Here is a 16724-nt window from a genome sequence, read left to right on the forward strand (position 1 = left end):
CTTTAAAGGGCCAGTATTACGATATTTTCTGATCTATGTTATAGTTTTGTTTTCTCATCACAAACAGACCGGGGGTTGTTTTGTTTCATGAATCACAGGTTCCTGAAAATGTGCCGTCTGTTTAAATCCATTTTGTATTTGTGTTTGCGAATGTGTGTGTTGTGTCTCCATGGTAACTGCTGAACATTCGGTCATAGGCAAACAGGTAGAACTGCAAAGTATCAAGAATATTACACAGTATGGCGTAATCTATCTCCGTAGAGCAGGGGTCACTGAGCTTTTTTTTCTCTGTGGGCCACATTATCGCTCCTGATTGTGATGAGGGGCCGGGGTCAGGTCAGCCAGCGACAGAATACAAGATGTTGAGCGGCCAGAACGCCTTTCATCCGCCGAATCCTAACATCTCTCATCTGCCCTCACAAGTTGCTGTACGTTTTGTGGCGGGTTTCGTAGTGACAACGCAGATTATATTCTTGGAAAACCGCCACACTTTCTTTACATATCAGACAAACTGCACGGTCCTTACACTGAACAAAAAAATAATCGGTTGTCCAATGTTCTTTGAAAACTCAACACTCTCTCTCTCAACGGCTACGTTCAGACTGCAGGGCTTAACGCTCAATTCCGATTTTTTTGTGAAATCCGATGTTTTTGAGAGGTCATTCACATTTCCAATTAAATGCGACTTGTATTCGATCTGCTGTGTGAACAGTAAAAGGCCCAAAAGTGTCCCGCATGTGCACTGGAGACACGATGGCGTCAACCGCAGCGAGCGTGCTCTGTGTTTACGGAAGTTGTCCAAACATGGACGCAGCATTGAGCACCTGGAGATTTTAAAGTTCCTCTCGTACCGGAGCCAGAACATGAACAACTTACTTGTTTTAAGGAGGGAATTGAGAAGGAGAAGGACGAGGTTTTTGGCCGTGGTGTTTTGTGGGGCAGCGGCAGCGACGTCCGTTGAAAGGAACGTGTGGATGTGGAGACGTAGCCAAGAGTGGTGAGTGGTGATGTGCTTCACTTCAGTGACACGGAGTTCATTAACAATTTTCGCCTACTTCAGCGCAGAATAGTGACGTTTGTGGCTTGTTGATAAGTGTAGGTGGAATGAATGCGCTTTGGACCATTCACACTGAAGTCGCATGTGAAAAGATCAGATATGTATCGGTTTCAGGAGCACATATCCAAGTGGCCTGGGTCGCATTTGAAAAAATCGGATCTGTGTCGTTCAGACTGTCATTAAAAGATCAGATACAGGTCACATAGAAGCCAAAACATCGGATTTGGGTCACTTCAGGCTGCAGTCTGAACGCAGCCAACTTTTCGCACTTTAAACACTCGCCATTTTACTGTCCTTAACTGCACTACAGAACTCTGGGCATGCGTTGACGTCACTGTTAGATCTCGAACTTGTCACGTAACAAAAATTCAAGCGCAAATTCGATGGCAAATGTAAATACGTCATATAATTATTTAAATATAAATACTTCATATAAATATCTTTTTTTAATTGAAAAAAACAAACAACTAAATACAAGATGCAGACGTGTTATCATTTGCCAAAAAGTAATAGGCCATAAAAATTAATAGGCCATGACTTTTGAGGATTGCCAAATAGGGCCAGCTCAAGCGGTGGGGGGCAGAGGGGCTGGGGGGCTGGTCAAAGCGGCGTGGAAGGCTGAAGTCTGCCCAAGGGTCTTAGTTTGATGACCCCCGCAATAGAGAATGTTCCAAAGTTTGGTTTTAAGCATCTATTTCCGTAGAATCGTGCAGGCAAAGTGAAGTGCCTTGCCCAAAGAAGCAATGAAAGAATGCACGAGCTGGAATTTGAACTGCCACGTTTACAGAAACTAAATTAAAGGTTGTATAGAGGATTTTTTTAAGGGAAGAGAAATACAGCGACAGTTCTTTTACAAATGTTGTGCATGCGTGACACCACCTTCATCCTCCACAGCTCCCTCAGTAGAAACATCTCCTCCCGCCTCTTTACTCTAGAAATCACGTTTTTTTTTTACAGCCAGTGCCCGTTCAGAATTACTGTTGAAATGACCTGTCTAGAAATAATTTATCGACCGACGCGTCAGTTTTTAGACCCTTCGTCCGCTTCATTCGCGCAATCACTGGAAGGAATCTCTGAGAATCACCTCGGTTTGTCTTCGCTCCTTTTCCCCTTCTCTTCGTCTTTCAGCGACCTCAAAAACCGACTTTCTTTTGCGGCGAACTGGTCGTGGATCCTCCTCCGCCGTCGCGACAAATTTTGTGAGAAATGTGAGGAAGCTACAGTTTGAAAAAGCCTCTAAGAACCGCTGCATAAACCACGTGATCCCTGCATCCCGACGAGTCAGTTACACTAGAAACGTAGGGAGTTTGATTGACGACCTGACAGCCAATAGAAAATGAGGCAGCCTCGTTTTCTACTGACTGATGTTTATCTGGCCGCAACACGTCCACAGTTGATAGATTTTCATTCTTTTTTTTTTTGGTCATCATAATTCCAAGGCTGCTGCATCTCTGTAATGGTATTTTAAACTTTCATTGACAATTTGAAACTAAAAAAAAAATCCTCCATACAACCTTTAATGCAAGGTAGAAGTATAAGCTAAACTAATTTATCAGAATATATCCAAGACAAAAAGGTTTATCTTGTGGGACAGTCCAGGAAAGGCAAAACCATCTCCATGGAGACGAGCCGGCGCTGGACTCCATCAGAAAAAGTGACATAGTGCACATTCATTTAAACTCTTCTATCCAGTTTTCTCTGACCTTCATGTGGAGCCTTAAAATCTCCACGGAGACAAGCAAGTGGCAAAAACTCAGTCATATCTTTTTTTTTTAATTCAAAGTCTCTGTCCGCATCATAAAAAAAATAATCCGTCCATCAGGAAAATTACAGCGTGTCTTTAAACCGCTCTCATCTGTTTGCGCTGACCTTCATATTCAGCATTTACATCGCCACGGAAACAACCAAATGGCAAACCCTCCACCCAGAAAAGTGCCACAGCGCCCCTTTCTTAAACCTCCCTGACCTTCCTGTTGAGCATGCCCCACATCACGGTGTCGAACGTTCCCTTGGCGATCAGGTAGTGGACGTTGACGGAGCAGGTCTGGCCGATGCGGTGCGCCCGGTCCTCCGCCTGCTTCATGTGACCCGGGTTCCAGTAGAGCTCGGCGAAGACCACGTGGGACGCCGCCGTGAAGGTCAGACCCTGAAGAGGACAGACAGGGTGGGGTTAAAGACAGAAAGAGGTGGGAGACATGATTAAACGGAGGCAACTTTGATATTGAGTTGTCATCTATAATAATATAAAATAAAAACAACAAACATAAGGGTTGTGAGGCTGTTGTGTCCTACTTGAACCTCAACCATCATGTTTTAGCACATTTTTGGCGCTTTTGATTGGGTCAGAGTTAGGGGTGTGCAAAAATATCAGAATATCGCTATATCGTATCGTTTAATGTGATGATACAGTATCGATATCGTGGGCTACTGTATCGATATATCACCAAGAGTATTTTTTACATGGTTTACTAAATTATTTTGTTACAGTGCTACAGTTTTGTTGCGTGTGGAGTGAAAAGGAAACTCATTTATGCGACACATTTGACATTTTGACACCGTTTTGAGGATTAAAATTAGTGCTGTCATGCGATTAAAAAAATTGAGAGATTAATTAATTATGATCTGTAATTAATTAATCTAATTAATCTCATTTTAATCTCACCTAAAAATTGCTGAGAAAAGCCTTCAATTTGAGGTATTTTCATTTACATTAATTATTACATTATTGTGGCAGATCAAAAGACTGATATAGATTTAAAAAAGTGACTTTATAAAGTCATTTATTGTTTAACAAATCTCTCCAATTTGGCTGTTGAGCCCAAGTCTCCATGAATAAGAAACTGTTTGTTGTAAAGTAGCAAAGACGAGGAAATCTGAACATAATAACTTTTGTCGACTTAAAGACAATAAAAAGTCCAGTCTTTCCTTAACCATTTAAAAATATTATTGATAGAGAAATGTTTTATATACGAGATCACTGGTTTTAGTCCTGGTTTAGACCTGGTTTAGTCCTGGTGTTAGTCCTGGTGTTAGTCCTGGTTTAGTCCTGGTTTAGACCTGGTTTTAGTTCTGGTTTTAGTTCTGGTTTTTAGTTCTGGTTTAGTCCTGGTTTAGTCTGGTTTAGACCTGGTTTAGACCTGGTTTTAGTTCTGGTTTAGTTCTGGTTTAGTTCTGGTTTTAGTCCTGGTTTAGACCTGGTTTAGTCCTGGTTTAGTCCTGGTTTAGTCCTGGTTTAGACCTGGTTTAGTCCTGGTTTTAGTCTTGGTGTTAGTTCTGGTTTAGAGGCTCACAGGAGGAAGCGCGGTTTACGCAGCGTACACGAGAAAACACGATCCACACGCGGCTCACGGGAGCACGTCGGTGTCCGCGCAGTAACTACGGAAGGAAACATGGTCCGCGCGTTCTCAGGTTGATGACGATGATGAAGGTGTGTGTTTGTTTGTGTGTGTTTGTGTTTGTTTGTGTGTGTTTGTGTGTTTGTTTGTGTGTGTTTGTGTGTGTTTGTGTGTGTTTGTGTGCGTGTCCCCTCATGTGGCAGGTCACTATAGGACAGTAGTGCAGACATCATGAGTCTATGCAGGTTGTTTTCAGGCGATATTATATTTTTTATTTTCTTTTATATTTCACGTTGGGAGAATAATTTCCAAGACACGAATGTGTTTTTACCTGTGCACTGCTGCCTCTGTTCTACTGGCTCTTCGACCTCGTCCATTGTGCGACTGACGCCACCAACTTTAACATGACGTTTACGTCGCTCTTACTGCGCGCGTTTTGTGTGGGTTTCCGGCAATGAGTGGAATTACCGAAATAAAAAAAATTATAAATGTGTTTTTGTGTGTGTGTGTGTTGTTGTCCCAACAACACATAAAAACAGGTTTTATAATAAAGAAACTCACATACAGAAACACTAAAGTTAGAGATTAAAAATGAGATTAACGCGATTAAAAAACATAACGTGCTAAATATGACTGTAATTAATGAATCGCAATTAACGCGATCATTTGACACCCCTAATTAAAATGTTTGTGTTTCATATGAACTTTGTACAAGAAGTGGTTTAACAAAGACTTTTAGTATCACAGCCATGATTTAACCTTTATTTTTATTGAACTGTATCGAATCGATTTGAAATATATCATATCGAATCGAAAGTGCACTGTATGGAGATATGTATCGTATCGTGGCCTATGTATCGAGGTATGTATCGTATCGGCAACTTCTTAATGATACTCAGCCCTAGTCAGAGTAGCTCAGTTGATCGAGTATTTGTCCACTGATCCGAAGGTTAGTGGTTCAAATCCTTGTCCCGACAGAATCACGAAGTTCCTACAGATGAGTGCTGTTGTTGTGTCCTTGGCCAAGACACTTCACAACCAGCGTCTGCATACATTAGTGTATAAATGTGTGCATGAATGGGTGAGTGACTCCTTGATGTAAAGCGCTTTGAGTGCACTGAAGATGGAAAAGCGCTGTATAAAAATGAGAACATTTAACATTTACCGAAATACTGTTATTTGGTATACTGTATTTTATGGACTATTAGGCGCTCTGGGGTAAAGTTTAATGCCATGTACCTGATGTTTTCTCACGTATTTGAGCGAAATGTGTCTTGGCCCAGGATTGATATTTTGTATAAGGAGCTCTTGAGGTCAAAATAAGTCCAAAATATGAGCCAATAAGTCAAAATAAATAAGTTTTCTTCTTCCCACTCCTTTTTTCAAAATCCAAAACGAATCAACCAAAAAAAAAGTCCAAAATGTAAGCCAATAAATCAAAATAAGTACCGTATTTTCCGCACTATTAGGCGCTCTGGATTATAAGGCGCACTGTCATAGAATGGTCTATTTTCGATCTTTTTTCACAAATAAACCACACCAGACGTTAAACGAAACACAACAGTTGGATGAGTCAGTGGGACTTTGTTTGTTTGTGTCGTTCACGGTGACTCTGGGCTTTGTTCAGTTGTGGCGTGTAGGGAGGGTGCTGTCTGGGACCAACGGATTGTCGGCGTGTTCGCAGTGACTCGGTTGTTCAGTTGTGGCTCAGAGAGGCACCTTGGACTCGCTTTTTCGGTTCGTTCCTCCTTTCCATTCCTCGTCCTCGTGGAGTGATGAGTGTGTCTGTGGGTGTTTTTCGCTGTACGGTCGCTGTCTGCTCCATGTGTGTTTACGTGCGCTGCGGGTGGTGCGGCTTTGTAGTTTACTGAAGTCGTACTGGGACACCCGAGTGGAATTCGTGTATAGGGCGCTCTGGATTGCGAGGCGCGCGGCTGTTTTTTGATGCGGTTAGAGACTAAAGAGCGCGTCTAATAGCCCGGAAAATACAGTACTCATTTAATCGAATTCCATGTTAAGATCAATGCTGTGGGGTTTAGGTAGTGAAGATTCAGATCAGAGAGAGTCCTTTTAGGTTTAGACCAACTGGATTACAGCATTGAAACTGGCCGTACCCCGATCTCAGAAACTAAACAAGGCCGGTCCTGGTTAGTACTTGGATGGGAGACCACTGGGAAAAGCCAGTCAAAAAAATGTAGTTGTGTCCTTAGGCAAGACACTTCACCCACATCGCCTAGTATAAAAGTGGTGTGTGTGTGAGTGATGGTGGTGGTCAGAGGGGGCGATGGCGCAGATTGGCAGCACTTGTGGCTACAGTAGTGTCACAGCACCACTGAGTGTTGAATGAATGAATAATGAACTGGGCCTGGTCAAGCAGAAGTAAACAGCAAGGCCAAAAATTCAAGTTAATGCATCTGATATAAAAATGTATTCAACAGATACATATGTACTCTAGTTTATGAAACTGTTGACCTTTTTTCTGTATCATTTTTGGTTCTAATGTTACATATGTTTTAAACAGACCATGTATGAAACATGGAACAAAAAATATTTCCCAAATTTCACAGACCTGCAAATCATGTAAATAAATGGATGTATTTCATCATATCTTGTGTTATTCCATCTTTGAACTGTTGATGAAGGTACATGATTTTTTTTTTTAAGTATTTAAAATGATAAAAATTTGCTTGGAAGGACTGACATATTTTATAGAAATAGTTTCCTATTATTAAAGTATTCGGAAGAAAAAAGCTGACAAATTATGCTAAATCCTGCACCTTCTACTTACTTGTACAATTTTCCCTCCGTTACTTTTCCCTCCGTTACCATGAACTTTCTTAATAAAAAATCTCATTACTCAAACAGTAAGAGGTTTTTCAACCTAATCTTGTACCATATGGTAGAAAACTATATGAAGCAAATATTCAAACCAGTTTGTTAAGGATATGTAAGTGAGAACCAAGAGTTATCACTGTTTAGATTTATTGCCCAAAAAGTGCTGCATATTTCATTCCCTCCGTTACCGACATGAGTTTTTAAATTTTTTGTCAACAACTTGAAAGAATCTCACAGGTTTAACTTGACCCTGTTGGAGTGTAACTCTTTCCTACATTCTGATACTTTACTTATTTCAATAGTCCCTCTAGTTTCTGAATAAGAGACATTTGAATGTAAAAAATCTGCCCCTGTTTCCCTCCGTTACTGCTTGACCAGACCCAACTGTAAAGCGCTTTGAGTATCTTGAAAGGCGTTATATAAATGCAATGATTAACTAATTAATTAATAACCCAAATGAGAGAGTCACGTGAGGCTCATTCTGCTTTCTGATTGGATAATTATCTTGAGAAACACCAACATACATAACATATACATAACATAATCAGCTTGGCCTGCATCATGTCCAATGTGTTTTGTAATTAAGAATAAATCAGCATGAGATTTATTATCAGTAAAAGCTATATTTGATTTGAGGACACACAGGTCATTCTACAAATCCTTTACATTCTTTAAAACTTTGCAACAAACATATGACCTCTTTGTGTAGCTCAGTGTTTGTATGTGCATTGTCCCTGATAAATAAACAAATAAACTTCACATTATAATGCAGTGTTTATTCATGGGCGTCATCTTTCATAGAACATTTTAGGACGTTTTACCGTTCAGAAGATGATAACGGTCTCACAGTTTCTGATCCTTCACCAGCCCGTGCGTACCTGTCCTGCTGCTTGGATACTGAGGATGGCCACTCTTGTTGCTGGATCGCTCTGAAATTTGTGCACAAGTTGAATTCTCTCTGAAGATGGGACACTTCCGTCTATTCGGATATACCCAGCCTGAAAACGTAAAAAAAAAAAAAAAAAAAGTACAAAAATGATAGCACCATTTCTCAGGTGTGGAAATGCTTCAAAGTGTAATATAATGTTTTTTTGTATGGACTTGAACGGACATGTTTTGAAGAAGGCCCAAAAGCTTCGAGCAGAGGAAGATATTATGAAATCTCTAATCTCTAATGTTACCATGGCGACACAATGCACACATTACTGAACACCGTCGACAATGTTTGGAGAATAAAAACAAACAAAATGGATTTAAACAGCAGAGTTTTAAGAGTCTTTAGGAGTTTGATTTTCAACAAGAAGAAAGAGAAAAAACGGTTTGTGACGTTATTGTTTTGTCTGGAATGTTTCACAGTGTGGCATTAAACCTTTCGATCTTCACGGAGACCAAACCATCAAGTTGTGGGTTGCCGTGCATTGTGAAAGAGACAAGTTACAGGTCAGATCTGTGGAGAAGCAGCCCCGCTCACAGTCAAAATGCTTGGTTTTTTGTGTGTTTTTGAGCTATAAAACCACCTGTAATTGAATAAATGTAATGTAAATCTGTTTAATTGTGGAACATTTGAAGCAGAGCGATGACATTACTAGGGATGTAACAATAACCGAAATATCGTGATATCGTATCGTCAGAAGTCTCACAATAATATCGTGGATCATCACAGTATATCGAATTACAAGTTCCTTTGCTTGAGCTTATAAATATAGAGAACTACATATCCCATGATTCATTTCTAACGGTGTAACGATATCCAAGTCTCATGATACAATATCGTCACGGTATGAACCTCATGGAACGATATTTATTGCGATATCGTGGGAAAGCTCTCGATATGGTGGGGAGGCTCACGATTAGAGATGTAACAATATCCAAATCTCTCAGTACGATATTTTCACGATATACAACTCACGGTACGATATTTATTGCGATATTTTGTGGAGGCTAAACAGCTAAAACTGTTAATATTAGGGGTGTGCAAAAATATTGAAATATTGACATATCGTATCGTTTAATGCGATGATACAGTATCGATATCATAGGTTGCTGTATCTATATATCACCAAGAGTATTTTTTGGTATATTTTACTAAATTATTTTGTTACAGCTACAGTTTTGTTGTTTGTTTAGTGGAAGGAAACTTGTTTATTTGACATTTTCACTGTTTTGATGATTAAAATGTTTGTGTTTCATACGAATTTTGCACAAGAAGTGGTTTAACAAAGACTTTAAGTGTCACAGCCATGATTTAGCCTTTATTTTTTATTGAACCGTATCGAATCGATTTCAAATATATTGTATCGGATCAAAAGTGCACTGTATCGAGGTATGTATCGTATCGGCAACTTCTTAATGACACCCAGCCCTAGTTAATATACTACTTTTTCCTCTTAAAACACCTTGACAAGATTTAAAAGTGTTTAGAACTGTTATTTTTTCTTGTAGTCTGCACTGAACTGGAGCAAAGGATCATGGTCTATGTAGTTCCCTCTGTCTTTTTTTCTCTATTACTGCACCATAACTCTTAATTCACGCAAAGAGACTTGTAATTCGATATATTGTGATGGTCCACGATATTATTGTGACAACTTTGACGATATGATATCAGGATATTTCGGTTATGGTTACACCCCTAATCATTTCAGTACAGAAAACATAAAGAATTATGTTTTTTTAACTTAAATTCTTGGGATTAAGACGGAAATAATTCACACCGAAATCTTGTTAAGGTATTTTAAAAGCAAATATTATCGCAATAAATATCGTACCGAGAGATTTGGATATTGTGGTGACGGACTCCCAAAACCGAAGAATGACACAGTTCACCTTTAAAGTCTGATTTGACTAATAGAGCTTCAGACAGAGCAGTGCCTAAAGTTAGCATCACACCCCCGGGGGAATGTTGCCGACCTCCGCTGCGAAGTATCAATAGAGGATTCTGTTATGGAAATGGGAATGACTCAATAAGAAACAGAATATGTTTTTTGTGTGGACTTGAATGGGCATGTTTTGAATACACTGCTTCCATTTTATTATCAACCTGGCCGCTATAAAGACGACAGAAAAGCTTTGAGGGGAGAAAGATATTGTGAAATCGCCGCGTTTTATTCCGCGTTCGGACAAAGAACCGAGCCGTGTTTTGATTCATTAAACTTGAACTCGACACCGGCTAATGTGCGGTGTGGGGGAGAGCTGTTCTTTTGATTCGAGTCTCAGTCCGGCGGAGCATTTGAGGACCATTGTGACTGAGATAATGCGCCGGACGCATTCACACGAAACAGACGCTCGCTTTGCTTGCGGTCTTGTTTGGGCGTTTCCAGGGCAACGAAAGGTCAAATAAACCAGAAATGCGCGTCGATGAGTTCAAACTGAAACTGCACGGTGTTTTTTTGGGACACGGGGAGATTAATGGAGGATAAAACTACAGAAAAAATATTTATTATCGTGTATTTGGTAACACTTTATTTTAGGGTACACTTATTAACATCTAACGACTTGCTAATGAGCACAGTTGTAGATGGTTAATTTGTCATTAATTTGTATTTATTCAGCCCTTATTAATGTCTAATTCCCCATAAGATTATTCTGCTGTTAGTTAGACATTTACAAACACTTTTCTGTTACTGTGGACCCTCGTTTATCGCGGAGGTTACGTTCTAAAAATAACCCGCAATAGGTGAAACCCTCGAAGTAGTCAGCTTTATTATTATGTATGTTTTAAAGCTGTAAAACCCCTCACTACACACTTAAAACACTTTTCTCAGACAGGATATTTACAGCACTTTTTGCAACCTTCTTAAAACTTATCGCTGCTGTCGACCTTTTGTTATTTTCCTCCTTCTTTACGTAACGAACCGAAGATTAATTTATTCCGTAATGGCGCACTACAACTTCTATCTTCCTTCAACGTGTCCAGAAATCCAACTTTTTGTGCGATGGTTTGCATCTTCCTCTACTTCTACTTCTCTTTTGGGTGCGACTGCAGGAGCCTTTGTCAGTGCAGAGTGGGGTTTTTGTCGGGGAGAAAACTACAGCACATTACAAACACATATGAACATTTATGTAAATCTGTCAAGCTGAACGCATTCTGTACTGTACAGGAGACACGGCACGGGGGAGACTGATTGACGATGGTCTACAGTCCCTTAGCCAATCAGGAGCAGCATGCAAAATTGCACAAAAAAAATCTGCGAAAAAGCGAGACCACAAAAGATGAACCGTGTTATAGTGAGGGACGACTGTAATACACTCTTTATTACTACTTATTAGTGCAATACTAGGCCATTTTTGTCCATGAATTATGATTCTAATAAGCTTTTGGTAATAAGTGCATTCTTAAGGACAAGTAACACCGCAAATGTAGATTTTACTTATTTGCACTTAAAAAATTTTGCTTACTTTTATAATAATACAATATAAAAAAAAAACCCTCTCTATTAGGTGTTAATAGTGATGAATTAAGTCATTAATCTCTGAATATGTTCCCCATTCTAAAGTGATGTTTTGATCATAGTTAATAAATGACAAGTTTGACACAAATTAAAATGAAATATGGTCCCTGGAATCTTAATTTGACAGATGGTGCTGAGGATGACTGAGATTACTCTATAAACCTTTTATTTATTTTTTATTTTTATGTATACATTTTATATTTTGTATATATATATGTGTGTGTATGTATGTATACATGTTTATATATATTTATATTTAGGCTGGGGGGAAAAAAATATGGATGGATGGCTATAAATTAATTTTCTAAATGTGAGGGTTGATCTGTCCTTGTTTTTGTTTTCTGTTTTTTTTTTTATTTACACGACTGGCAAATAAATTGTAATTATACTTGCTAATGTAAAAAAAAAAAAAAATAAAATAAAATAAATAAAAAATAAAATAAAAACATTGTTATTAAAAAAAAAAAAAAAAAAAAAAAGAAAATATGGTCCCTATTTAAAGTGGTCTCTTCTTCACACTTCACACTTCTGCATGTCACAATTCATGTATTGTGACATGCAGATTAATAGTTCATATATGAATAAGTAGTTGTACAAAACAATTCATGGACAAAAACGGTCTAGTATCGTATTAATAAGCAGTAATAAGGAATATATTAACAGAAAAGTGTTTGTAAATGTCTAACTAAAAGCAGAATAAACTCATGGGGAATCAGACATTAATAAGCGCTGAATAAACACAAATTAATGACAAATTAACCAAATAAAGTGTTACGGTTAATTTTTTCCTCTTTTTCTTTTTCTCTGCATAAAAATTCTTGCCAATAGTTCTTGAAAAAAGGTTCAGTAATGTGATTTCAGATTACTATTTCTAGTTTAACAGTATAATGCAAGCTTTAGCAACTAGAGATTTCTTAAAGAGCTCATTTTATGCAATTTTCTGATCTATGTTATAACGTTAAAGTATAATTTGTAATGTAATGTAGCTGTTAACTTGAAAACTACCGCTTCAGGAACAGAGCATTTAGAGCTTTGGAGATGTAGACAGGCTAAAAATAAAGGATTATAAAGCTCACAAGCATCAATTTTGCGTGATATAAGACCTTTAAAATGGCAACGTCAAAAGAAAACGTAACTACAATCCATATAGTAAACTTGATTTTCGCAGTCCAATTCCAATTTAAAGCACTAAAATTGTTAAAAATATGAAAAAAAAGATAAGTATAATGATTCCTGCCAGTAGTCGTTCGGTGGTTCAGTCGTGTAGTTCAGATTTCTACCCCTACTTTTACAGTATAATGCAAGTTTTAGGGGATTTCTGAAAAGCCGTATTAGCAGATTTTTAAAGCACGCTGTTAGCCTTCACAGACCCTTTGGCAAATTGCGAGTGTGTGTGTAACAATGAAATGAAATGTGATGTGAGTGAGGTTACGGAGTGAGAGTAGAATTACTTGAATTTGCTGCGCCTATGATCAGTTGGACCGTTTCGTTAGAGCGCTCGAGGGCCAATAACTCCACGGGGCCATAGTTCGGACAAAACAAAACTGACTCATTTACAAGAGCTTTCACAAGTCTTCTCAAACCTGATCGTTGAAGTAAAAATACAGAATACAAAAGGACATTTTATTGTACAAAGTAGAAGAATATGACCCATTGTTCATTCGAAAGACATAATATTTTTGTTCTGGGTTAAACCTTGGACTGTATACCGTATTTTTTGGACTATAAGGTGCACTTAAAATGCTTTAATTCTCAAAAATCAACAGTGCGCTTTAAAATCCAGTTATGTATTAATTCTGTCAGAGGCGGCGATACCATTACGCAAAAGTATGCCTCGATTCTGGAGGGGCCCCCAAACAATTGCCCTCAGTGCCACTAATGACCGAGACCTCAGAGCAATTTAATTTTCTCTCAATATTCACAACATTAAATGAGAGTTCTTTACTTTTAAAGGGCTCATCTCATGCAAAATCAACTTTTCAAAGCTTTCTACCTTCTAAGAGTGATGTGTGGGCCTTGTATATGTCGCCGAAGTGGTTTTTAGTTTGATTCAGCGTTTTTTTTTACATATTGCAGCATATTTCTGCCACTCCCACGTGACGACGAACTAAAGCTGCTACAACGATGACGCGTCCAGCTACACCTATGACGCGTTTGACGTAGCAGAAAGCGCTTTGCACCCACCGCCTCCACCCTACATCGGCTGACAATTCCCACATGAACACCTAAACAAAAGCGACAGCATAAGCTCATTGTTCTACTCTGCAGTGAACACGATGTAAGAAGTTTATCTACTAGTGTTTATTAATACTTTATTAATCAGTAATGTTCACGGTGCTTGAGCTTCGTGCACCTCAAAGTCCTCGTGCGATTCTGGGTCCAACACATGCGGCTGAACGCGCTGTATCACCAAGATGAATAAAAGTTTATTCCTGCCGCTATCAGGGTGCACGTCTGTCTCCCCCTCCCTCCCTGAGACGGCGGAGGAAGGGCGGCTCACTCAGAGTCTACGTCACGTTTGGAGGGCGGAGCCTGTGCTTTCTCAGGACGGGCGGGGGGAGGAGCAATAGTCGGACTTTCATAGTTCCTGGTCTGTGACTGTCTCCAAGAAATCAGTAAGATTTCGTGTAATGGATGTTCCAAAACCCAAATTGTGCTTGTTTGTGTGCAGAAGATACAATGCGAAAAGAGTTATTTTGCGTGAGATGGGCCTTTTAAATAAGAAAACTCTATCTAAAAAGTATCTGATTGTCAAATATATTTTAACTGTCAAAGCATCCCCCCCCTTTCACGTTAGAATAATCCTGATTTGAACATAATCATATCAAAATCATATATAATGGATGTAAACAAAAATGTAATTGTACTAGCAAAAAATAAAACTACTTTCAGCTTTTGTTATGTAGTAGGCAACCGAACTAATAAGACAAGTTTAAAATCCACCCTAACTCAAACAGAGATGAGCGTGTCTCGAGAACAATGGGGAAAAACAGACAATAAATATAAAAAAAATACAACAAAACAGTGCATTATAGTGAGGGCCCCAAACTCAAGTTGGCCTAGAGCCCCCAAATTGTTAACTCTGCCACTGAATTCCGGTTGTGCTTACTGACCTCAAACTGATTTTATGTGGTACACGGCGCTCCAAAAATCTGTCAGAATGTTTTAGTACGACTTTTGGTAATGGATCGTGGACGCCTGGGCTGAGGGATCGGTCTCGAGTGTCGTCCGAGCTTTCACTAAGTCCGGAATCATCGCTGAACAGCAAAGTAACAGCAACAAGACTGACTCGGATAATGACGAGAGGGATGTGGGCTCCATGCCGAAATCGCCCAACTGTTAAACTCAGACACTGAAGATGAAGAATTTGATGGATTTGTGGAAGAGGAATGAGCTGAAAAAGAATGAACTGTGTTACAACTGAACAATGGTGAGAGTTTTTGTGATCGAGTTGAATAAAGTTTGACTTATCTGACTGTTTTGTTTCGCTTAATGCGCCTCATAATCAGGTGCGCTTTATGTTTGAAAATAGACAAAATAATTCAACATTAATGATATTGTGTTTTATAATCCGAAAAATACAGTATATAAATGGTCATAGCTAAGAGGCGTTCCATATAGGAAGTGTTCATGGAGGTGCTTCAGCTCCATTGACTCTGGCTCCAATTGACTTTACAATGAAAAATTGTCACTCCTCTCTCTGTAACTGCTGCAGTGAGCCTCGGCATTTTGGTCTTAAAATATTCATATTAAACAGCTTTTCACAATCCAGATGTTTTTATTTCCCAATTTTGTAAGTAAATATATTCCTATTTCTAATATGGACCTGGCTCCAAATGCGCCTCTATAACTGCAGCCTCGATGAGCTTCATTTGACTGGAGCTGAACGCTAGTGTTGTTGTCAAGACTGAACTAATGGAGACCAAGACCAGTCCGAGACCACAGGGTCCTGAGACTAGGACAAGACCAAGACCTCTGAGGGTCGAGATCAAGACTTTTAAAGGCCAAGACCGAGACAAGACCAAGACCACGGCCTGTGGAGACCAAATCGAGACCATCTTTGTAATTTACAGTTATTTTGGCACATTTATATCAATGTTTTTATAAATCTATCTCCTCAAGTGTCAGACCTCGAGACCGAGACAAGACCAGGTCCAAGCACCTGCAAGACCGAGACAAGACCGAGTCCAAGTGCCTTCAAGACCGAGACAAGACCAGGTCCAAGCACCTGCAAGACCGAGACAAGACCGAGTCCAAGCGCCTTCAAGACCGAGACAAGACCGAGTCCAAGCGCCTTCAAGACCGAGACAAGACCGAGTCCAAGCGCCTTCAAGACCGAGACAAGACCGAGTCCAAGCGCCTTCAAGACCGAGACAAGACCGAGTCCAAGCGCCTTCAAAACCGAGACAAGACCGAGTCCAAACGCGGTAGAATCTGAGACGAGACCAGGACCAGAAAACAACAGGAGCCGAACGCTAGTGTTGTAGTCAAGATCGCACTAATTGAATCCAAGACCTGTCCAAGACCACAGGGTCCCGAGACCAGGACAAAACCAAGACACCTAAGGGTCAAGACCGAGACAAGACTGAGACTTTGAAAGGTTGAGACCCAAGACGATGGCCCATCTAGACCAAATCCAGATGATCGTTGTAGTTTTTGACATTTATTTGTATTTTACAGTTATTTTGGCACATTTATATCAATGTTAAATCTATCTCATCTAATCTCATCGAGTGTCAGACCTCGAGACCAAGACAAGATCAAGACCAAGCACCTTCAAGACCAAGACAAGATCAAGACCAAGCACCTTCAAGACCAAGACAAGACTAAGTCCAAGAGCTTTCAAGACCAAGACAAGACCAAGACCAAGCACCTTCAAGACCAAGACAAGACAAAGTCCAAATGCCTTCAAGACCGAGACAAGATCAAAACCAAGCACCTTCAAGACCAAGACCAAGCACATTCAAGACCGAGACAAGACCAAGACCAAGCACCATCAAGACCAAGACCAAGACAAGACCAAGACCAAGCACCTTCAAGACCGAGACA

General features: G+C 39.6%; 1 protein-coding gene across 1 annotated transcript in view; it reads right to left on the reverse strand.

The window, feature by feature from the left end:
• Positions 1-16724, reverse strand: part of zranb3 (zinc finger, RAN-binding domain containing 3) — a 314618-nt gene that overhangs the window by 158751 nt on the left and 139143 nt on the right. Inside the window, exons 10-11 of the mRNA XM_055166955.1 lie at positions 8106-8225; positions 3024-3203 (exon numbers count right to left, since the gene is read on the reverse strand). Of these exons, the coding sequence (XP_055022930.1) occupies positions 3024-3203; positions 8106-8225 (300 nt within the window). The remainder of the gene's footprint in view (positions 1-3023; positions 3204-8105; positions 8226-16724) is intronic.

The sequence above is a fragment of the Boleophthalmus pectinirostris genome, unplaced genomic scaffold (assembly GCF_026225935.1).
Source record: "Boleophthalmus pectinirostris isolate CB_2022bp ecotype Guang Dong unplaced genomic scaffold, ASM2622593v1 HiC_scaffold_11, whole genome shotgun sequence".
Classification (NCBI taxonomy): Eukaryota; Metazoa; Chordata; class Actinopteri; order Gobiiformes; family Gobiidae; genus Boleophthalmus; species Boleophthalmus pectinirostris.